We start from the raw sequence: 24407 nt of genomic DNA on the forward strand, positions 1-24407 counted from the left end.
TTTACTGTTCAAACAGTTTATTATCACCTCTATTAGGCTGTGTCTATTAGACTTTATATCCATACTGTGCTCCAGGAGGCTCTGGAAGCATGGGAGCAGCTGCTGGTGGAGATGGATGGGCTTCAGCAGACACCTGTATGTCTGACCATCTAGGCTTCTAGAGGGGCCTTTCACCCAACCCTGCTGCATCCAGGGCTCTCTGTTTGAGGGCAGCTCTCCTCTTACATGTTCCCAGCAGCCAGGGATGTGCTCTGTTGAAGCTGGGGTTATAGTAGTAGAGGATCTAGAACAAGGAGAAGAGTTAGTTGCTACTATTCCAAGACTGGAAAAACCCAAGCTACAAGAACTAGGACTCTGAATTTCAAAAGAGGAGCATGGTTAAGGAAAAGGACTCTGAGGGCTGTATGGAACCTAAAGCATTATGTGACCATTGTGTTCAGCCATCACCACAACTGAGGATTTGCTGTCCTGGGGGGCAAGGCAGAACAACTACTTTCAAAAGCTAAATATCACTATTTCTCTGCAGCTTCAAGGCAGATGTGAGCCGGCAGGTGATCCCATGATCCTTGGCTGCATCTGCTTGGCATGGGGCAGGCGCCACAGGAAGGTTTCAGATTTGGTAGGAGATGGAGCAAAGACATTCAGAGAAATCAGATTACACTGAATCTGTCTGTCACTTTAATGGGTTCAAACTCAGCAGATCACACCAAAATGTATCCTATCAGCATTTCTACTAGTCAGAAAGACTCACTCAAACCTGCCTCAGCACAGCCTGAAAAGGAAATGAAAGCCACTTGCTCCCATCCCCATCTCCTCTATGGCAAGGCCTTATTTGCTGTGAAGGTCCCTCTCCCCCCCCAGACTATCACAAGTGTTGGTTGCTGTGCAGAACAGCTGCTGTACCTGGCTGTGAGCAGAAGCTGCTGCTTCCTCTGATAGGAATTCGGGCAGGGAGGCAGATCTTTGGATATCCCGCTGCACTTTGGTGAATCCATAGAGGTTCAGCTGGCGAATAACACTCCTGATGTGCTGTGTGTTAAAAACCCGCTGATGAACTCCCCTGCCCAGCACCTCCACTTTGAAGAGATCTTTGTTGATGGCCACACATTTTCCACCCTCACTCCACCAAATGGACTGAAACTGGTCACTTTCCAGCATTTTCCAAAGCTTCTGTGGAAAGCAAAGGGGCAAGAATCGATTGTCTTTGCCTGTGCTCTCACTGGAAACAGAAGGAGCTCGTTTGGTCTTGTGTCTGTCACTGCCAGGCTGGACATCCCTCTCCTCCTCCATCGCTTGTATGGCAGTGCTACAGGGCACAATTTCCCCCTGTCCTGGAAGGCCAGGAGAAGCCATGTCAGCCCACTGCCCCAGTGCACCTGGAGCAGAAAGGGGTGGTGGTTCTGTGGGAATCAGCTTGCTTTTCTATTCTCACAGGTGGACTGAAGCTTCCCTCATTGGCCAGCACCCTGCACAGCCATACCTCGTTCTCCCAGTCAATGGGCAAAAGACAACTGGCCATGGCTGACTGTGGGTTCCAATAAATGTTCTGCCATGGCACTGTGGTGCCGGTGCTGTGGGGACATCGCAGGTGACATCTCAGTGATAGTTGGCAGTGGTGCCCTGGCAGGGGGAGCAGCCCGAGGAAAAACTGCTGAAGGGAACTTGTTGCTTCTCCCTCCCAGAGCCACCAGCAGTGGGAGTCCAGGGCCCAGCAGTGCCCACAGAGCTGTCCTGAAGGGCTGTGAGCAAAGAGAGGCCTGGGCCATGTCTGGCTGCACCCAGGAGTGGTTCCCCAGGGAGGAGCAGGGATGGCTGCAGCCTTGGGGCATTCCAGGGCCCTGTTTGGGAAGCTTTCCAGCTGAGCCCCTCTGACACCTGCAGAATGTCCTTGTGGATATCAGGGAGAGAGGCCAGCTGAGGGGACCAGTCCAAGGGACTGCACTAGACTGCACAGGGGGAAGGTGGGAAAGCCCAGCCCTTTTGCCAAAGGTGGAGGCCAGCCAGGGCCTGGCTGCTGGGTGGTGGTGACAGAGATGAGGCATTCCAGACATTCTCCAGCATGGCTGGGAAGTGTGGGAGCAGCTGTGTGTCAAGGTGTACAGGGTCTGCATATGCAGGGACACATGTTAGGGATTAGCTGCATTACCATGTCAAGTACAGGCTTTCTGTGAGCAGACACCTGTGTGTCCTGTGCAGGAGCTGGTGTGAACACCTCCTCCTCCATGTCAGCAGCAGTTCCCTGGACAGGCGAAAGATCTTGGCAGCTTCCTGAGGGGCAGCTTTCCTCCAGCTCCTCATCTAGGCACAATGCAGCTGGGGCTCTTCTTTTGTGGCCCACTCTTGGCTTGTAGCCTTCCAACACCCGAGGATGGTCCATCTCAAAGTTGAGGCTATAAGAGAATCACAGAAGCTAGAAAGTGCAGAGGAGGAGAGTTAGTCGTAACCAGTTCAAGCCTGAAAACCAAAAATACACGAGAACTGAGACTTTAGTCTTAGCCAAAAGCCAAACCTGGGTATTGAAGAGGACAGTTAGGGGAGTTTGAAACCTCAAGCTTGGGCTGGCTCAGATGTTACAATAAGGTTTTGTGAAGTGATAACCAGCCGTGGGTTTTCACCTGAGCAAGTCCACAGAGCTGTCCTGAACTGCTGTGGGCAAGGAGAGGCCTGGGCTGCGTTCAGCTGCGCCCAGGAGTGGTTCCCCAAAGAGCAGCAGGGACAGCTGCAGCCTGGGACATGCCAGTGCCCCGTTTGGAAACCTTTCCAGCTGCGCCCCTCTGACACCTGCAGATACACCCTGACAGTCTGCACCGTCTGTGATTCACTGGAGAAACACCTTACAAGCTCCCTGGTAACAAACTAGCCTTTCAATGGGCTATGAAAAGTTCTGCCAAGCAAGGGGAAAGTGTTTTCCTTGTTGAAACACATTGCAGCAAGCCTTTGTGTCGAGTAAACACTTCATGCCGACAGAATCAATGCAAACAACCTGTCTTGGCACCCAGTTCTGAGCCGCTGCTCGCCTCTCTCTTGCAGCCCAGTGTGAGGCAGTTTGGCTGCAGCATTCTGTGGTCTCTGTGAGAGAGGAGGCTATTTCTGAGGTGACAGAGACCCAGAAGACGGCTGAGAGCCCAGAACAACCCCTGAGCTCACCTTGTTAGTACTGCCAGGTTGCTGTTCTCTAACTATCTGTTCTATGCACCAGCTAAGTTTGGAAAGAGTGCTAAAAGCAGGCTTGTCATGGTCATGCCAATGAATGAAGAGCTTGTCAACAGAGGGAGAGTCACCAGCAGCACAAGGGAAAGGTATAAACATGACTATATTTCCTCTGTAGAATGGTTTATATTTAGGTGTGAATCCTTCAAACTGCTGCAACAGAGCTTTAATACTGTATTAAGAGCTGGGAAATGGGAAGAGCAGAGGATATTTCACTGTCTAGCTCCAGTCTTTTGCAAATGGATGTGAATCCTTCATTCAAAACACAGATTCAACAAGCCAGTTCCTAACATGTTCTGACACTTAAAAAGTGCCCCTATTCAGCTTTTGACTTCAGCTTTATCTCCAGAAAGTCCTCAGCAATTTAGGCTTACTCCAAGGGGAAAGCTCACCATACATTCACAGAAGACAAGGAACATCAACATGCAATTGTTGGCAGCAGGGCAAACCCTCTGGGGTGAAGAGCCAGCACCCAGTGATCACAGCACCACCTCTCCCAACTCAGCCTTCAGGAAGTGACTTGTTGCAGTTTTTTTCCTGTGAAAGTAGAAAGGGGAAGAAAGGTGCTGGTTGTCACAGGAAGATGGACGAGTCAAAAACAAAAAGGGAGGTGCTACAGCTGCAGGGAGTTTGGGATGTGCTGCTTTGAGTTATCCTGAGGTATAGGAAAAGCCTGTAGGTGTAGGAATCTCCTGCAACACCTCAGGCCTTCTCAGAAGAATTTATTTCCCACTGCAAGTCACCCAGCTCTGCATGTCTTCGTCAGGTTTACTCCCTCTTGGAGAGCAGACACATTCCTCTGCCTCCACCTTTCAGCTCAATGCCAGGCCTACAATGTGTCTGATAGATAAACCAAGTGCTGGCAAGACCAAGCACATTCTTGTCTAGCACCATAGCTTGACCACTGATGAGTTCTTTTTTCATCATCTCCTGGAGATCTGGGAAGCAGCTGGAACCACTATCCATGGGAGGAAGGGACAGCATCTCAGGCATTTCAAAAATAGAAAGATCAGAAAGGGTAGGCTTGAACCAAGTGAGGCAGACAAAGCCCATAACCCCTGCCAGGAGGATGAGCAATGCAAACAGTGCATGCCTGTATCTGAAGGAGAGATTTTCCCCAGTCACAGCAGAGCAATATGTTTTAAGTAGCCGGCTTTTGCTCCTCTGTTTTGTTTACTCTTCCAAAGACAAAACCAAAAGTGATGCCATGCCCCACTTTATTAAGTGCAGAAGGAAGCATCTGGGAAGGGTGGCAAAACATGACAAAGTCCAGACCAGCCTAAACAAAAACACGCACAAAGCCTCCTGCTCAGCCAGCTGAATATGTAGATATTTATCTATTTACAGCCTGCTACCACAGCTGAATGGAAAATACCTGCTGGGCTTCAGGATGCTCCACGCAGCCAGGAGGAGAACAGGGGGAATATCACACTCAGCTGCTCCTCAGGGGTGGCTTGGTCCCTTGAATAACTGCTGCAGCATAGAAGGACCAGATCCTCAGCTGGTGGGAGCAGACCCCACAGCCTCTGCCATAGCTGCATTTGTGCTGGCTCCACTTCAAGGGCTGTATGGCTACTGCCCAGTTGTCAAGCTCCTGGCAACTTTTAGCCTGTGCCAAGTAGAAGCTGAGGAGCAGAATGAGGAAGTGATCTACTGAAACTTGTTCTGTGTGAGGGACTTCCCCAGGGAACTAGCACAAGAAAGATATTTCCTGCCCAGGAAAGTGCTACGCTAAACCTGGAGAATGCCCAAGCACTGGTTCAAGCTGGCTGATCTGATCACAGAAGCCAGTACCTCTGCCAAGTACATGCACTGGCTGAACACTGTTATAATTAGAGCTGAGGTGCCAGGCCCGTTGTTTCTAACTCCTGTTATTTTTATTATGTATCTTTCAGTATTTGGTGTTAATCTGAAGAGGGATGGTGTCCAATTTCAGGGGGTAGGAGAACTTCATGTTAAGAACATCCAGTTTTGTTTTCCTAGTTAAGCAGAGTGGTCCTCATTGCAAACCTAGGAGCACCAAAAAGGTCCTAACTATAAGGCAAAGGGGAAGGACGTCACTTGCTAAATCAACTTACTGAACAATTAGGGCTGGTAGCATTTAGTTCTGTCAAATTGCCCCAAAGGTGATTATTCTAATCAGCAAACATTTATTAGAAATTGCAGAGGTACGGTCAAGGACCAGTAGAGGAAGGGATCGGCTATTTCATCTGCAACTGTCCTGACCTTCAGGGAAAAATCTCTCTAGCACAACATGGTTGCCATAAATACTTACACCATGACAAAAGATGTCAGAAATGCAAACTGTTGACATTACAGGATACTCAGCCAAAGCAAAACCGTATGGCTTTCAAACCGTAAGTTTAAAGACCAGCAAGTTTTAGGACAGTGTGGTATGCTATTCTAGAGTTTAGAGGGCAGGAAAGTGCAGCTGACATTGAACAAAAACATACTCTTTTCTTTTGAGGAAGTTCGTTTCCAAATGACACAGAACTGTTTAACTCATTGCCATGTTTCAGATCTAAACTAAGCAAGTTCATAAAAGTTCATCAAGGAAGAATGAGTTCACCAGAACTTTTATTCTTTTAATGCTTAACACTTATTTTTTAAAATTCCTGGTCTATATCCTCTGGCTCAGGGGATTGCCAAGAGCACAGTGCACAACAGCATCTTCGTTCAGAGTCTGCTGCTAGCTGGATGGACATTTGCTCTGACTCACTTGTCACATACAGTCAGCCAAGACTGAAGTATTCAAGGCTCAGTGTTGTTTGTGCAAAACAAAGCCTTGCTTGGCAGTGTGGGATTTCACAGGCTCGTTTTTCAGTGTCTTCTCAAAGTGTTCAGTTCCTCCTTCTGTCTCTTGTGAGCCTGAAAAGACAGGCCACCATCCCCAAAGAGGGCAGACACAGGGCTGCTCTGCTTCTTGTGTGCAAAGTATTACAACACTGTGCAAGCAAATGATCTAACCTCGCATGAAAAGACATCTTAGATAAATCCCATGCATGGGATTAATCACACTGGTGTTGCAATCATTGGTGTCATGGATAAAAATGACCCAAAGAACAGGAGGACGACAATTTTCCATCATGGCTTATTTACTCTAATTATAAACAAAGACTCCCAGCTCTCTTAAGCTAGGCCAAACAACTAGTACCTGTCTGTGGCCTGTTTTCTTAGGTGAGGACTATGCTAGAGTGGATTTTCTGCCACACATCTGGAGTGGGCTGCCTTGATCTTACAACTTCAACCAAACAGCAAAAGCATCATTTTACTCATACTGCTAAATAAATGTTTCTTGCATATATGTTACAGAAACAATTCCTTGCTACTATAAAGAGGTACCCTCATCTCACCTCCAGACGTCATGATTATAAGGTAAAGGTTCCAACCCCACCATAAGCTCTTGTTCAGTGTGGTACCAAATGCTGCCCTTGAGCTGAGCTGTGGTCTCTGCTATGCTGGTGACACCAGCACTCGCAACGAGGTTCTGGGCTTAGACTGTGAAGAGGAAGCTTTAGCATTAAAAAATAAAATCATGAGTAACCACATTAAATTGTTTTAAGTTGAACATATCTTTTATGCAACCCCTGTCCTTCCCAAGTGAAATGCAGCTGTATGCATGTGGTGCTCTTACAGCTTTTGACCTAATGCTTTTATGCAGTAAGGGAGGTAGAAAGATGATACAAAGCCCAGACATGGTAAAACACCTCTGCAGCGGGAAAATCAAACCCTCTACATAGTAAAAGCAGGTAGAGAGTCAGGTCTTTGGGCTCAAGCAATTGGTCAAGCAGACAACCTGAGATATCTCTATGGTTTTCATAGGAATGGGTGACTACTCACACAGATTTTGCAACTGCTTTGCCTCTGCTCTGCAAACACAGCCTGATGTCCAAACAGCAGTGTCTGTAACAGCCTGGCTCTGCATTGATGTCATTTGAGTGCACTTTGTAAATAAACAAATGGTGATTCACAAGTGACAGGCTTGGAGAAACCCAGGGCAGGGGTTACAGCACAGGTTAAGTCATCACCTTCTCGTCTGTCCAGACACACAGTGCAGAATGGCTGCAGCAGGGTAACTCCACAGTGGCAGCAACCCTGGCTGCCAAGGCCAAACCCTCGCTCTGACAGCTCAGTGACATTTGGCCTAACTGGCAACAGCGGCCCTGGCCTGGCAGGATATCCCCCAAAGGTGGACATTCACGCTATATCCTCACCCAAAAGCACCTCTCCCCCCAGCCCTGCATGTGCCATCCACCCTCCAGATTGCTACACTGAATTAGCACTGGGCAAGTGAAAAAAGTAGAGAAGAGATAGATAGAAGTTAATGTTTAACCTTTCCCTGTCTTACACTACTGGCAAATAGCTGCAGGCAATCCAGAAATTTTTTTCCACTCATTTAGTTTCTACTTGGTGAGCAACTCTGTTTCCTCTGCCGTGCAAAGAGCTCCATCAACAGCAGACCTAAGGAAGCCAGGTTCCTCATGGATTTAGTGTTTGGATAATTAGTTTCTGGTTTGATTTTTTTCCTCATGGCTGCCACGGTTCAAGTTTGCTACAGCCTGTTTCTTGGTCAGTGGATTGCAAGGTCTCCATCCTCTGGCTTTGTGGTTTCAGAGATCCCTGAGGAACCTTTAAAAGCTTGACTGTTCTTTGAGATTTTCACTGAACTGAAGCGTGGCCACCATGATCAAAGCTGCTGGCAGGCAGTCAGCACAACCACAGCACAACTTGTGTGCTCTCATGCGGTTCAGCTTAAACAAATGGAAAAGGAAGCCAATAGCAAATCATATCCATAGCCTAGCAAAAATCCTTTAAAACACAAGAGAATTGCAAAACCAAATCTGAAAAGGCACCGAATCAGAAAATTCTTGTTTGTAGGCTCATCTCCTCAATTCTTAAGAGATGTAGCCTGAACCTCCAAACCAAAGCACTTGAACAGCCATGATCTAGTGACTGGATCTTCAGCCCTGAATGCTCAGAGTGTAGGGAAGCTCTTCAGTCCGAGTCTCCTTCTCCTATCACCAACAGCAGCCAGCCACAACTGCCTGGCATAAACGCTCCTGTCACAAGAGGAGAGTCGGTCCTTTATCCTTGCAGCCCATCACCGTGCAGGACTGCCTGGTACTGCTGAAGAAGCTGGACATAAATGGATGGCTGATTCATGCTGGGACACTGGGCTATTTTCTTGTCCCCCCAGCACGATCTCACCCAGCACAAGAGAGCTGTGAAACCAGTTCCCTGCATGGTCCCACTCCACTGGGCTGAGCAACCAGAGACGTCAGAGGCTTACGTGGAGGCTGTGATCCTTAAGGCTTTGTCTGGTTGTAATTAAACCACCTCCTAGGGAGGGTGTCCTGCCTGCTTTACCCAGCAGCGTCTGGGCAAGGCTGTGCAGGGACAGAAACAGGGCCTGCAAGGGCCTACTTTGCAGGCTGCAGCAAGAGCAGAGGCATGCTACGACCATCACATTGAGGTTCCAGTGACCTCATCCTGCCTCAACCTGCATCCAGAGGTCCACAGTCATCTCCAAATCCTTCTTTGCTTGCCCAGCAGGACCCAGCTGTGCTCCTCACTCACTCCTGCCCGGGGCAGGCCAGGTCTGTATTGGGGCCACTGCACCACCCCAAAGGTGGAAGCCAAGACCTGAGCACTGGCAGGCTGGGGGTGTGCAGGAAAGAACAACCCCAGGTTGCAGAGCCCACTGCAACACAAATAGCCAAGGGTGATTTATTTCTTCAAGCACCCTTTATTTTGAGATTAATTCAAATTAAAAGTTGTTTCATTCATAGGATAACTGAAGCTTGCAAGACAAGTAACTGGTGGCGCAACTACTTGCTAGCAGCCCAAATCATTATTCAAGACTCAGGCTGGTGTTTACTTTAAAGACCCTCCATGTTCCAGTACAGCTCACCCACTGCCCACAAGTTTGACAAGATCTGAGGCTAATAACCGTTAAACTGTTGCTCCTGGTTTGGGCAAAAACCTACATTGAACAATATCAAGACTTATCTTGATATTAGCAAAGCAAAGTTGAGCAAATGGGAGATGTGCTCTTGCAACAGAAAGCTGTGCAGAGCCCCAGACCAGGCAGAGTGCTGTCAAGGCCTCCATGCCTAGGGGTCAAGTCCAAGGACCACCTAACCTCATCTCTTATCCAGACCAACACCACACAATTCCCAAAGAGGTGCAAGAACCTCAGACTGCCTGCACAGGTCCTGATCTGGCCTCCAGCATCTCAGGACTGGTTTATGTCTGGACGGTAACACCCAAGATTCCCTCAGGAAAGCATCACTCTTCATTCCAACACCAGGTTGCCTTGCTTCCCATTTAAGAACCTGAGCTGGACCCTCCATCTTGCTAAATTTATGGTCTCACCAACTTCTAAAGACAATGAGACACACACAAGTCAACTTAGTTAACCAGTGGCTAAAAGGATTTTCTCACAGCCCAATCATCCTTTAGTTAAGTTCCACAATTTCACGGCAACAAGCCCAAGATAGGCTGGAGATGTTGGGAACAGGAGGTTCTTCCCAGCTACCACACAATACATATTTTTCCTGGGTGGTTATTTGTTGCCACCAATCATGCTGAGAACAGCACTGTTCCCTGCGGCACAGTAAATTAAATTTATAATAAAACCAAAATGAGAAAAAATAGGGCAGCCTCGACAAGATCTGCTTGACTCACCCCTGCTGCTGTGTTTAATATTGTTGTAGAATTGCTCCATGCAGGGAGCAATTTAGAAAAAGTTTGATGAGGAAAAGCTTGTGATGAGGAAAGCTCATCTGCTTTCCTTTAGAGCAGCTGCCTGCCGAGGACAGATGCACTTGTCATGTATGTGGAGATGGCTCATGCATACTAAAGGAGCAACTCATTCAATAACCACACATTTATGAGACAGTTTCTAATGAAACCCTTCCTCCAAGCACAGATAACAAGCCATCCTCAACACTCTCACCACAAGTACATGACAGCTCCAGCACTCTGCTGTCTCCAGCACACAGCAGCCTCATTGTGCAAGGTCCCACCAAGCCAGTGTGACAATCCCAGCCTCAGGGCACCCATCCCCTGCTAACTCAGAAAATCTTGTGCTAGGAATGTACCCTAATCCTACATCTTGACTGAGACTTCCAAGCTGTGTGCAGTACACTGGCAGATCACATGGCAGTGCCTCCAGCTAAGACACATGCCTGCTGCCTGCTTCCTTAGTGCTCTGTTCCATGTGCTTTCACAAAGCACAGGAGATGTCCTGTTACTGCAGGTGAAAAGATGTCGTTCTGTTCAAAATTTCATTGCTGTATTGCTTCCTGCATTGACTGCTCCAGACTACCGTGGTGTGATGAGACAAGGACTGCCTACCCTTGGGTTAGAGAGTGGGAGAGCTGGGATCTGCAGAGAGCTCTTCAAATATTAAATAGAAACCACCAAGATCAAGACACTGAAGAGGAAGGACAGTCCAGTCCCAGACCAATATGCTTTATCAAGCCAGCACAGCAGATGCTGGTACAAAGCAAGGAGCAAAGGCTGCAGGAGCCTGTATCTGAAACAGAGTGAGCAGCTCTGCAAGAACCTGTAATCTGGGCAAAAGTCACTGCACCTTCAAGCACAGGAGCCTCCTGCAGCTGGAGAGGCTTCAAATGCTCCGCTTTAGGCCAGGTGAATGGGGAGGGGATCCAGCAAGGCACATGCAGACAGAGCCCTCTGCTCACTGCACAACCCACCTCCCCATACACCTTTTCATCACCAAAAATGCAGCATACTGAAATCTCATTTTACAATTACGAGATTGTGTTGCCTCACCTTGATTATGAGTGAAGCCTTTGAGTGATTTTAGCTTCTCCTGTCAAGCCTGGCTGTCTCAAAAACATGGTGTTTCTACATGTTTTGAAGGGAAAGAGAAATGCCTTAGTGAGCAGGGAGAGAGGGGAGCTACATTCCTGCTCCTGCCAAGAGCTGCAGCTCTCACCTGCCTGCTGGCTGGCCAGCAAGCACAAACACACACACACTGTCTCAAGTGAGAATTAGCCAAGGCATAGGGTGTCTCCCACCAAGCTGATATTTAGTAGGTGATTTGGGAGAGAAGCGAGCATAGTGAGGGATATTAAGATTTACTGCATAAGAGGAAAGAACGAGTGAAGTTGGACTTCACCAGACCTTTTGTGCACAGAGCAACTTGTCCCTTGCTTAGGTTACAGTCAGGAGTTTATGCTAAGGGCTTTCTCTTTTCTCAGTGGGTATCACAAGGTGTCAGCTCTGCTACAAGCACAGTGGAGCAGCCCCAGGGTAATGGCACCGGCACGACACTGAGATGAACTTTGGTTGAGGTCCCAGTTTTACTTTTGGCATCCAAAGGCATTTGCTTGCTCTGTGTCCCCTTTTCACCCCGGTGGGACAGCTGTCTCCCAGCAGGGACTGCTCCTCCAGCAACATGGCACCACTCTCTGCTGTGCACACACATGACCAAGGTTAAGACCAGCAGAAACCTCCTCCTCTTTACCAAAACCAAGCCCAAGAAAGTCAGTAAAGGACAAACAACCCCCAGCCACTCAAGTTCCTGTTGCCTACCTCAATGCACTGTTTCCCCCATCACAGAGCACAGTGTGCTTGCTTTCAGGGTATCACACATCCCTACAGCCACAGAGCTTCCCCTCTCCAACTGCTCTGCCCAGGGGGGGTAGAAGAACAGGCCATGCTGCCTGCTGCTTCCCCCAGGAAACCTTTCCTTGCTTTTGCAGAAAGAACTGCTCCATGGAGGATTCATGCTAGATTTCTCCTACTTTTCAAGTTGTTTTTCTTTTCCGGTTGATGCTGACCTACATAATAAGCAGGTCACTGGAACACAAGAGATGTTTTTCAAGGCAGAGGAGGAAAGCCAGGCAGCTCCCCCTCCACGGAGGCTTCTGAGGACAAAGTGCTGCTTCCCTGGGGTCCTACTCCACAGCCTCCTTCATGGTCCTCTATCCAAAACCAGCAGGAGCTGCTGAGATCCCACTGGGGATAGGGTCAGACCCTGAGCAGAACATCAGGGTGGTAAAGCTGCATGGGGGGCTGAGCGGAGCTTCAGGAACACAAACCTTCCTCACCTGAACAGTACACAGGCCGTGTGCAGTCCCTGTGCACGAGGCTGGGAGCTCATGCAATGGCCTGGCTGCGTGGGACTCAATCCAGTGGGCAAGGCAAACTCTCACCAAATGAGCAGCAACCGGAGGGAGGAAGAGAGCAAGAAGATCCCTGTGGTGCAAACCTCTCCCCAGCTGAAGGAAGGATTGGGCTGTAGCAGGTCTGCAGAGCACAGGTATACAGGACTGAGACATTGCCAGCTGGAACACTGCTCTACCTGAAAATCTGGCAGGTGAAAAGCAGGGTTAGAAGAGCTTGAACTCAATTTGCTTCTCATGCTCTAGTCATCATTGCTGCTTCTTTATGGGGAGCATCCCTAAAGGCTTGCTACAATAAAGCACAAACTACAAATGAGAAAGATTTGAGTAGCCAAGAGAAGAAAGGCCCTGGGATAACCTTTCAGTATCCATATGGTTTCAGGTATGGCAGCATGGAACTGGAATGTCTCAGGATGTTGTCTCCAGCACCATCCTCCCTCATCTTGCAGCTGATCTCTCCCCGCTCCCAAACAGGAGACAACCCTGGGAAAGGTGTGTGTCAGCATATCTAATCCCCACACCAACTGTAGGGATTAGATATGCACTGCAAGCAGGAAGCAGCGAGTTACCTACCCAGGTACAGCAGGGATCTATTAGAGAAATTAATGTAATGTGATCCTGCCTGGGGCTCAGAGGCCGTCCCAGAAGGATACACAGAGCAAGTAACCAGAGCAGGACAGGGTAAGAAGCTCTCTCAAACAGCCTGATGGCTCAGAGAGTTCCAGTGACAATAACGCAAGTCTGGTAACTAGGTCACAGTTATGATCCTTAATTAATCCTGAAGAGACCCCATCTGCCATGGGGAACATGACTGATAAGGTGGCTCATTAAGCACAGAAGCAGGCCGGGGTAATGCCAGGCCCCAGCCAAGCAGCAGCTACTTTGTCCAGCCTGCTCCCTGCCAAGCTTTTAGCCAGCAGAGACACCAGGCTCTCCTCATCTCCCCTGAGGAAGCCACAGCAGCCCAGAGCCTGTTCACAAGCCCCTGCCCAAACCACACTGACACAATCCATGACACAGGAGAGAGATTGAAAACAGACCAGGGCAGGCAGACATGAGGCTTCAGCAGAGGAGCTGTACCAAATCCTGATGGACAGCTGAACCCTGGCTCCCTGGGCTGTGCTTCACCTGCAGCCCTGCTTTTCTCCCCTGTGTGTCCCTGCGCTGGATGAGGTGTGCTATCCCAAGCCACTTCTTCCCACCATTCCTCTGGGAGGAGCTAAGAGGTACCAGCTTCTCTGCTTGCGCTGCCTCAGCTGGCACAGAGGCAGTCACAGCCCTGGGAGCTGCAAAGGGGCATCAAGGTGCTAGCAGAGGTCACATGCTGGCAAAGCCAGGTTGTTCACTTGGCAGAAAGGGCTGGCCCTGACCATGACAGTGGAGAGCCCATCTGCCAGCAGGGAGCAGAGACTGACTGAGGGCGAGGGCATGGACGGCTGGCACTTGGGACAGCAGTCTAGGTAAATGTCATCTGCCCTGGCCTCTACAGCTGGTTGTGTTTTGCTTCTACACATGATCCATATAAATGTCTTGATCTGCTTAAATCCACTGGTGACAGCGAGATAAGCCAAGATAATGCTGATTGAGTTTTCAAGGCCTGCTGCTGCTACCTGAGCAATTAGAAAGCAGCCACTGTCAGCAAAACCAGCAACACCTAACAGGGCTTCTGAGGACTCAGCACAGAGCAGGAGCATTAAAAATAGTTGTTTCAAAGGAGAGATGGGTGACTAATAAGCCCCACACTGACAACTGTTGGGAGATGGGGACAGCTTAGTATTAAAGCCATGTCTACAAGGACCCTTATTAAGGTGTCACTTTACTCACTGCCACCCCCAAAGGCATTGTATTCCCCAACATGCACAACTGACAGCACACCAGGGAACAGACGCAATTAAACCAGGGCAAGCAGAAAGGAGAAATGCTGACAAGTAAATATAAAACAGTATTTTTACCCACGGAAACTTTGAAAAGCAGAGCAATCAAATTCACAGTATATGCACCATCACTGTAGACATGCACTGTTCTCCCTCATCCAAGTGCAGCTGGGTGAGGGACTGCACTACCGTGAGATCACTCCAGGAAAACTGGGTCACTGGCTATCAAACCCAAGAGACAGAGCCAGGACTTTGGGAAGGATGCACTGAAACCACTTCTTCCAATTAAAATATGAGCTTAGGAAGCATCTCTAGTTTATTTGCTCTTGTAATTAGAGCTTTAAATTTCAATTACTTGCTCAAAATCTCATTGTTCTTCATGGTAAATAACCCTGACAGGGTTTTTACTGTGGAGGAGACAGGCAGTTTTGGGAACAAAGCTGAAATAAATGCAGGAAAGATTAGCACCTTTCCAAGACAGAAGTACAGAGAGCACAGGCCTCACAGAGCAATCCATGGTCTCAAAGGCTCACAAGTAAACTCAGAGCCTGACCCCATCACTCACCCCCCAAACAACAGCACAGCTGTTTGCTGTGCCAAGCACCAGCCTCATCTCTCCCTCTTCCAATCAAAGTGCAAGGCCAGGTGCTACACAAACCCTGAAGATCCTTCTGGATTTCAGCACTAGAGAGCACAACGATCCAGACGGTTTGCACATCTTCACTTGTTAGAGTTGCTGGCTCCTGTTTTGTGGTTGAAATGGTGGCTGTCCTCTTCTCAGGCACTCCACCCTCCACTACAGTGGCTCATTCCTGCTGCAGGTTGGAGAGGATGAACAACTGCTCCATATCAGAGCCTGGCCTAGTAAGTGTGCATTGCCCAGCACGGCATCTCTCCCCAAAATTACTTCTTCCAAGATATTGTTGCCTCACAAAATTCAGCTTGGCAAAAAACCCCTACCTCACACCCACCTGGACACAGATATTGCTCAACACACTCCATCAGAGGCAGAAGAATTAACCTTTAAGTAGTGAATGGGCTGTGGAAAAACATTGCAAACCAACCACCCCTCTACTTGTTTAACACTGCAGTAATACATTACCTGTGCTGTACTGGCAGACTTCAAAGTGCCAAAGAACAGAAATACAAACTGCCATCAGGGCTTTTGGGGAAACAGATCAGGCACTGCCAGCAAGAGCCTTGTGCAGTGGAGCTAATTGGAAAGTTTGCTGGTGCTGCTGATGGCTGGAGAGCCAGTTATGCTTTGCCCCAAGTTCCCTCTCCACACAGAGCCACCACATCTCACTCACAGGGCTCAGTACTTCCTCCCTGTGTGATCAGTCATCCTTACCAGTGCCTAGAGGGGGTGTCTCATAACAGGCCACCTGGAGTAACAGCGAATTATTTTTAGTTTGTATTAATTAATGCATTACTAAATTTCACAGTGAAAACACAACACATCTTTTTGAGAACATGAATTCTGAATTGCTTTTTTAAGTTAAACTTTGAAGCAGACACTTCTCAAGACTAGAGGTCTTTAAAAAAAAAGATAAGGAAGTACAAAACTAAATCATCACAACTACACTCCAGTTTTCCTAAAAGCTTGTGGGATGTCTGCAGGAATTTTTGGGCTGCAAGTCTGAAGAGACTAGATTATCTAATGTATATAAAAGCTTCATAAGATTATCAGAGCTCTCTATAAAACCACAGCACACAGGTTAATCACATGGTCCATCACTAGTGCTAAGCCAGCAACAACCCTCCACTCTCCCTTGGTCTGCTCTTACAGTCAGTGTGACATGAGAAACCAGGCACAGAAGTATAGAGAATGACTTAACCTCAGGTTTGTATTTTTGCCATTTCAGTCTTAATGTCTCAGCTGATCCCTCTCAACCTTTTTTTTGTGTTATGTAACGTTTGCACTTCCACCTCTTTCTAGGACATTCCCTAGAATCAGTTTTGATCTTTGCCCAGGGCTGGGACAAGATGCATTTCCAAGAGAGAGCACATGCATCTCCCCTGATTCAGCAGAAAGATTCCTGAAAAGAAGAACTTAAAAGCTCTGAGTTCTTTACCACATCTCCTAGAGACACAAGAGCAACATATTTTCCCACCATTACCATCACCCCAAGCCAACACAACACAACTAGGTTTGCTCAGCACACCAAGCCAGAGACAGCTCACTCCTTTGAGTCCTCTAGTCCCATAGATCTCAGCTAGAATGATGTCCAAAGCAGCTGCAAAACCATCAGGTCTAATAAACCAATGCATACAAGGCTGCCAGCAAGGTCACAGTACCCCAAGAAATCTCCCAGTCCAGCTGTCCTGGCATCCTCACTCGCACTCCTCCTGGTACTGCCTGTGCTGCTTGGCAGGCAGAGTGGCCCAGGAGCCTTGGAAGTAGAGCCCAGAGCTTTGCATGACTGAGGCTGTTTGTAAGACAGTGCACACAGAGCATTTGGCAGCTTTTGGGAGAGTTCACTACAAAAGCAAACAAGGAATGGAAGCCTTGTATACTCCAATAATCTCAATAAGTCACAGCGTTTCTCTGATCTGCAGCTTTCAAGTTCAGATTTGGAGATACGATGTGCTAATTTCCTCCCTTAATATTTCAGCACAAGGCCCCTTCTTCCCTAGAGCTGACACTCTTCTCATTTTAATACCTTATCACTGCCCTCTAGCTTTATCTGTAATCTTCAGTGCACAAGGAGGAATAGTATGTCTTGCACCTCACAGGTTAAGCAACAAGAGCTATTGCAAAACAGCACAGCAAACCCCCTGGGCAGAATGCACACTGGGAGGTGGAAGCGTTTGGAGTTGGACCCCAAGAAGGCTGTAAGCTCATCCTTCCACCTTTCTGGTATGCACACAGGCTGTGGTATTACACAGACTCTTCCACTCACAGGAGAGGGTTTGGCTCTGTGAGGTTTTATATCCCCTGTCACCACACTATTTTCATGTCTGGAACACCTCTACTTAAATGTGAGGCACCTTTCTGCTCTACTGCTTGGCCACTTCATCTCAACCCTTTGGATTACTTCCTTCAAGGAGCTAATTCTGACTGTACAACTATAGCATCTAGTATTAACTATAACAACTAATTATAAAACTATAAAGTTTCCCTGGCCACTGATAAAACAATCAAAACTGCTTTACATTTTACTCTGTTACTGCTTGCTTTCTCCAAGATAGTTCTTAAAACTGTCTCACAACCAGCAATATCTAATGCTATGGAATAACTGGAAAAGGAGGAAAGCCACCCAGGTAAGAGAGTTCTGTTGCCTCACTGGGTACTCATTCATGGGATAACACCTACACAGAAACACCCAGCTTGGCTCTAGTCAGGAGCAGGATTTTTCCCCCTTCTCATGTCATCAGCAGGATTTCATTCTGAAATGCTACTCCTTACTTCACTGAATTTCACTGATCTTTGCAGAAGAAATTACATTACCAGATGTATAAAAGAAGAACAAGCCTTTGCTGAAACAAACCACAACAACGAGCCTTACTAGTAGGTGTACTATGACTATTAGGAATTCACTGGATGCCTTTATCCCTTCTCCCAGGCTGAAAAGGCAATCTTACTTGTATTGCTACACCTGCTACAGGCTGCAGGGAATAGTACTGATTAAAAACTGCCTAGTGAGGGAATCTTCATTTTGACAAACAAAACAACATCCATTTATACAAAGGATTTAACTTACTGTATCAAACTGAGCCTGCAGTGACTGGGGAGAAGTGAGGGCACTTTTATTATGCTACTGCCTTCTCAGGTGTCCATGGCAGGCCCGTGGGACAGGTAGACAAGTCAGAGACAGGATTTTTGGTTGTGATTTAACCCCAGTAAACACCAAATCCCCACACAGCCCCTCCTCAGTCACCCCTTTTTGTCAGACGGGGGAGCTAATCAGAAGGGTGAAAGTGTAAAATCTTGTGGGTTGAGACAAAGTCAGTTCAATAACTAAAAAAGAGGACAAAAGCAACAGAGAGAAAACAAATGATGCAAAAGAAAACAATTGCTTACCACCAACTGACTGATGTCTTGCCAGTCCCTGAGCTATGACAGCCCCAGCCAACCTCCACCCTCCCAGTTTAACTGCTGAGTTTGATGTCATATGGTGTGGAATATCCATCTGCTCAATTGGGGTTGTCCCCTTCCAATTTCTTGTGCACCCCCAGCCTACTTGCTGGCAGGGCAGTGTAAGAGACAGAAAAGCCCTTGACACTGCACAAGCACTGTCCAGCAATGACTAAAACATCCCTCTGTTATCATTGCTGTTTTCATCAGAAACCCAAAGCACAGACTATATCAACTGCTCTAAAGAAAACTAACTCTACCCCAGCCAAACCCAGCACATTTTTAGAGGACAAGAGGGAGAGAACAAGGTATGCTCCTTGATTTCTAGCAATCTTCTGCCTGACAGAAAACTCCTCACATTGACATTGCTTTAAGGGAGAGAGCCCATAGGCTCCAGCACAGCATTTTTCACTGCTGTAGGTTGATTTCTTGTTTTCAAGGACTTGGAAAATCCCCCTTCTGCTTTGACTTCCACCTTCCTGCCAAAGCCCACAGTATGAGCAGCACTAGGGGCTCTCACTAGAGATACCTGGTGTAGCGAAGATGCTTTACTGCATGAGCATGCTTTGAGCATCTTTATGAACCTAAAGCATTTAAATTCAAAGAGGAGACACAAACTTCTCTCTTCTGATAGCTGTCCTTCCTATACAGAGAGGAGCAGACTACCTACATAAATCCTTTCTGGAAACCCCAGTTCCAGATTGCTATAGAGAGCTCTGACTAAAGAGCTAAGTCTTTTCTCCACCTTCTCACACCTTCAATACAAGAAGCACTCGAATTCACATTTTCTAAGGTATTTCTGCTCTCTGTTGAGTAAGCTCCTAAACTTAATGTAGAAGGTGCTGTCTCTACCTGAGTACCTAATGAGGAGAAATGAGGGCTGAGATATGCAAGAAAAATGACAGGCTGAATAACTTCAATAACCATAACTAAAAATATACTGGTTGGGGTCCACTGGTTCTTTCTAAGAGAAGGAGGAAAACTGTGTGAGAGAGGAGGAAATGAGGGTGTGGAGGCAAGTCATGGCAAGTGCAGCAAAGCTCACAGTAGCTGGAAGGATTAGTGTATCATTTCCTGCTGTGTGCTGCACAAAGCAAGACAAACTCAACAATGCAAGATGGAAAAAAATACTATTGTGTGATTTTCCACATCTGAAGCAACTGGAGAGACATCAAGGAGATATTCTGGACTTAGGATAAGCCACTGCTGGATGTGTCAGTCAGCTGGGCTATAGACTGCAGCAGCATTGTGGGGTGGTGCCCTTCAGTGGGACAGCAAAGTACCTCGTATGAGGGTGGCAACAGCTTCTGCTGTCCGGACTCATGAGCCTGACTCATGCCCCTGTGATGGGACTTTGTCAGGAAACCAAACTCCTCTGCATCAGTGGGCAGCTCCTGGGGCCTGGCAGACAGGAGAAGTGTCCTGACTCAACAGCCTTGTGAGAGCCCACCCACAGTCCATGAATTTTAAGAGATCCGTTACAGTAGGGAACACAACAACTCACACTTGTTTGTACGAGATGGGTACGGATCCATGTAGCCCAAGTCAGTGAGACAGGGCTGCTGCTCAGTCACTCTGCAACATGAGCCTCAGCATCCAGCAGCTCCTCCAGCTTGCTCAAATTCTCTGCTTCTTAGAGGGTCCTAGAAAGAAATGAGATTTCCTGTTCTGTCATGTAAAGAAGACACTGGCTCCAAATCAGGAAACATGTTAAAGAAATTGAGCATGGGAAGAACTGTCACTATGCAGCTGCTATCACAAGCCTCCAATTTTGCCTTAAAAGGTAAATAAACTAAATCTTCTCTAAGAACTGCTGGTCTCAGGACCGGAGGTGGAAGTTCCCAGATCTAAGCCTGGAATCTGAGTCTGGACTAAATCCAGATGTCAGGATCACACCCACTCCCTTGGAAAATTCAGGTCTCAATATAGACAGGGGTTTGTGTGTGGGGAGGGGGAATTGTTTTTCTGTCTTGCCCTCTCTGACACTGACTGGATGGGAAAAAATTAGGAATATGCACAGCCCTGACTTCAGAAGTGGGCAAAAGGGATTAGATGTTGCTAATTATGGCGTTGTTATAGGCTTTCATTTGAACGGGCCAAATGCAGAGGGGCTCTGACCCTTGCTTTTCTGCTGAGTGTCTAAATGCTTTCTTCAAAGCATGAAATTCATGAAAATCCTATGAAAGGAGCTACCTGCAGACAAATGCAAGGGCAGATGAATGCTACAAACCTGTGAATCAAGTTCTGTTTCCAGGAATATTGGGCTTGAAAGAAGCCCAATGGATGGAAATACTCAAGGTAACTTACACTTGACCCTGCATGGTAAACCAGTAACACAGAAAGAGAGCATCTTCACCAGCAACTCTTCATTGACATCAGCAGACATCAACTTGATCTTGTGGCAGGGAATTTTTCCCCATTTTAATTTCTATATGGAAAGCACATTCTGTAGCTTCTCACCCACCTCCCAAACTGCTGGAATTTAACCTTGTTTTCCATTAACCTTTACTTAGCTAAGAAACTGACGAATCATCAGAACAGAATGGGCTTTAGCAAACTAAAATCAGCAGAGGCTCTCAGGATAGCGGAGAGTCTTCCCTTCTCTTCCTCTGCCACTGCAACACACAGGCCTTTCAGGCAGACTGAGCTTCCTCTGCTGAATCCATCTGGTCTCAGGGACCAGCTCCAAAGGCTGCTCCAATACACAGGTACACCAAGGAACTACCCACTTTCTGACCTAAATTTTGTCAGGGCCAGCTGAATTTGTTCTCACACCAGTGCTATTCCCTGTGCTTAAACCCTTTTCCTCCTTTATTCCATGTTACTCTGCCCCTTCCGTACCCTCAAGCAGCCATTCCTTCTCCCCTGCCCTGTGCACCTGCTGCCTCTCTCCAGTCTAAGCCTGCTTTTTCTCTCAGGATGGGCTTCCTCTTCCCTCCGGAACGGCCACTGGCCCTGCTGCACTGTCCTCCTCCTGCACTGTGGCAAAAAGCATTTGTGTGGCACCTCACATCAGTTTCTCCTGAGCCCTGCAGGATGGCAGTAATACATTGCCACAATTAACATCCTTAAACACCGTTTAATTAATCCACTGAAGCCCTAAGAAATTTTAATTAACGGCAGCTTTATTAGTATTTACTTCACCTTCAACACGTAAGCTCTGGCAGCATTTCCCAAGGGAGGGCACGGGCAGAGCAGTTGACAAAGACACCCTTTTCCCGACTTTTCCCTGCTCTGTTGCTCCCAGGGCTCACAGCCAGCTCTGTGCACTGACAAGGACACGTTCCTTCAGCAGCCCTACAAGATGAGGGTCAAGTTAATGTCGTTCTGTTGCTCTGCACAATTCCTGTCATGCACAAGGTTAAACAAATTCACCCAAACCAAGCTTTAAAAGAAGTGTTATTGCAGTGTTTGATTAACAGCACAGATTGGAGGGGAGTCTGACAGCAAAGCGGAGAGTTCTGCTCCATTCAGAGATCTCCAGATCATAGCCAAGGTCACCATGTCTCAGCTGCCAGCCTTGAATGATGTTTGTGTAAAAAGCAGATGCTCTTCAGGCTTCACATGCGCTTCTGAATACAAACCCATAGTCTCTGAATTCCAGCAACCAAGCAGACTCCTGCTGTACTTCAATCCCTCAGCCCTACAAAATGGCAAGATGCTGCTGTTCAGATTACCAGGATAAAGAAGGATTATGAGATTTCTGAGGGATCTAACCTGCTGTGGCAGGTGTCCAGGCAGACGAGCTCTGCAGCCTCTTGCAGCACATTTGTGCTCATTTGCACAACACCTTTCTCTGGTGTCTCTTACAACAAAACACATGTTCACTCTGGGCTAAGTATCATGGACAATTAATAAGGCAAAAATAGGAGGAGAAAGAAAAATACTCTCAACATACTATAAATCAAGCATATGGGACTTGATTTCTGTTGCTAAAACTGCAATTAACCCCAGGAGCACAGGAGTGGTCCCTTAGGCCCAGACACATTAACTGTGCTCTAAGGACACTTGTCAGGTATCCACGTTAGAATGCTGTGATGCTCCCTCAATTTTTAGAGTAACTGATGTGATACAAAACTTCAGGGTAGGGAGTCAAATGCTGATGTTCCAGGGAACAGGCACAGCAGTAATCTGAAACACAGATCAGGTGTCTTTAAACTTCAAGTACTAATTAACTATTATTTTGATAAATACTTGAGGTATGTAACACTAGCCAAAACCCAGTTGTGGGGGAAAATAATTCGGAACACTATCCTGGTATTACCAAATGACCAGGATTCCTGCTATCTTAACTGCTATAGAGGCTGAGGTCAAATACCACTGCCCTACTTTAATCATTTATCTACAGAACAAATTAAAACTACATGTACCTGGTTTAATGATGCTAATGATGCATTACACTGACAAATACTGAGTTAAGATCTTAGCACTGAGATTTCTTACATGATACTGTGTTCAATTTCTAATAAGCAAGAAGTGAACTGTGCTTAAAACACACCTACTAAAGCCTACTAAAACCCAGATCCCACACCCTGCCTTGTAAAGCTCCAGCTAAACTTCTTCAGGGCTTTGTAAGTAGTACATGAGGGCAGAACTCTGTCCCATTTCCTACCTCAGAGCTTAGTAACACACTGGAGCTGACATCAAATCTGACATTTGCCTATAAGGTTTTCCTTCTGATCAACTTACTCAGATCCTGAAGTTTACACACTGCATGCAGCATCCTCAAAGCAAGTCAGTGCTGAATACAGGAGGGTCAAGCAAATACCTTTCTGGTTTGTCCCCCTGCCCTCTGAAAGAGCATTTGTCTAAAGATTAATTTGCAGCCTCTAAATACTAACCAACAATTTTAGAAGTGTTTTTTACAGCCAAACTTGTGTTCAGCAGCCACAGTCCTACACAGGCTTTGTATTTCTCTAATCACTCTACATGAGCACCTTCTAGTAACTACACAATGTGACTGCATGCAAAGCAACAGTCAAGTAACAGTGACCTTTACAAAAGCTCTCCTCCAAGCTCCACACCTGTTACAAAACCCACTTCTGCCCCAAAGTGCCCAAAACGGCTCTTGGCTCTCTACCCAAATCCTGCCTTCCGTGAAATTGTTTCACAAGATGAGGGAAAAAATGTGTTGTCATTTTTCCTTCTCCATTCTTTCTATACTTGAGCAGTCAGTGCTTACAGGAAGTCGCGCTACCGTGGTTTGAATGGCCACACACATTAGAACTCCTTTTACCATTACCACCCCCCCCACACCGCAAAATACTCTTTTCAGCAAATAAGCTTTAATGTCCATTGCAAACCAGAGGGTGAAGGGTTTCATTTTACTTCTTGCTGTTGTTCTTTCCTTCAAAACCTGGCAAAGAATGCCATGGTGGAAGTCTGAGCATCACCGACAGAGAAGCTGTTAGATTCATATCAGCTGTAGGAAAAGTGAGAGGAGTTCAGGATCCCACCACCACCTCCTGAGCCCCCGGGCACGAGCTCTGCAGGGAGTCAGAGGTGCATTTAGGAAGACGACACCAGACGCGTCCGAGCAGCGCTGGATTTCCCCCACGCAGCTGACTCAGAGCTCGCCTCTTCCCACGAACAGGAGCGCTGGCGTGACCCCCAATCTCCTGTCCTGGAGGCAAGGGACTCCAAAACTTCTGGGAAGCAAGCACTGCACAGCCTGGGGCTCCGGGGAAACCCAGAGCAGCGCTTCCCGTGCGGACCATGCCCACACAGCCCCCGCTCAGAGCCGGCTGCCCCCTTCTCCTCACAGACCCCCGGCAGCTACCCAAGCCCCCTCCGTGCCCTCACAGCACCGCGGGAGCAGCTCAGCCGCCCCCACACCCTCACAGCGCCTCCATTCCCCCAAGGCGTCCACACCCACTCCAGCCCCTCACGACCCCCGGGACTTTCTCCCTGTCCTCGGAACTCCTCCAGTCCCTCATGACCCCCAAGGTTCTCTCCCTATCCTCGGGACGCCTCCAGCTCCTCACGACCCCCGGAGGTCTCTCCACACCCTCAGGACGCCTCCAGCCCCTCACACCACCCCTCAACAGCCCAGAGCCGCTGGGTGCTGGCTCCCGGTCCCTCCCCGCG

The 24407-nt window shown here is 47.6% G+C and overlaps 1 protein-coding gene across 3 annotated transcripts; it reads right to left on the bottom strand.

The window, feature by feature from the left end:
* On the bottom strand, positions 1–24376 carry LOC121660422 (heat shock transcription factor, Y-linked-like). Of its 3 annotated transcripts, none has more exons than XM_042019789.1 (4): positions 12294–12850; positions 2147–2410; positions 904–1170; positions 1–283 (listed from the first exon to the last, which is right to left on the bottom strand). In XM_042019789.1, the coding sequence occupies exons 2-4, from the start codon at positions 2375–2377 to the stop codon at positions 158–160; spliced, it is 624 nt and encodes a 207-aa protein (XP_041875723.1). In that variant the 5' UTR covers positions 2378–2410; positions 12294–12850; the 3' UTR covers positions 1–157. The 3 variants fall into 3 exon arrangements, 2 of the variants coding, with proteins under 2 accessions (XP_041875723.1, XP_041875716.1); XM_042019782.1 differs by lacking the exon at positions 12294–12850 and adding an exon at positions 3603–4571; XR_006014665.1 differs by lacking the exons at positions 1–283; positions 904–1170; positions 12294–12850 and adding exons at positions 3603–3747; positions 19825–19963; positions 21465–24376.
* Positions 24377–24407: the final 31 nt, after the last annotated feature.

This window comes from Corvus kubaryi, unplaced genomic scaffold, assembly GCF_017639235.1.
Source record: "Corvus kubaryi isolate FWS band 111438036 unplaced genomic scaffold, C.kubaryi_AGA036_p1.0 124, whole genome shotgun sequence".
Taxonomy (NCBI): Eukaryota; Metazoa; Chordata; class Aves; order Passeriformes; family Corvidae; genus Corvus; species Corvus kubaryi.

What these genes read in the sequence shown, in the direction of transcription:
- LOC121660422 (XM_042019789.1), bottom strand. Translation starts at nt 2,377, where the DNA reads ATGGACCATCCTCGGGTGTTGGAAGGCTACAAGCCAAGAGTGGGCCAC. An exon ending in GAAAGCCTGTACTTGACATG is followed by an intron (nt 1,171 to 2,146) that starts GTAATGCAGCTA and finishes TGCTTTCCACAG; the next exon opens with AAGCTTTGGAAAATGCTGGA. An exon ending in CAGCTTCTGCTCACAGCCAG is followed by an intron (nt 284 to 903) that starts GTACAGCAGCTG and finishes TCCTTGTTCTAG; the next exon opens with ATCCTCTACTACTATAACCC.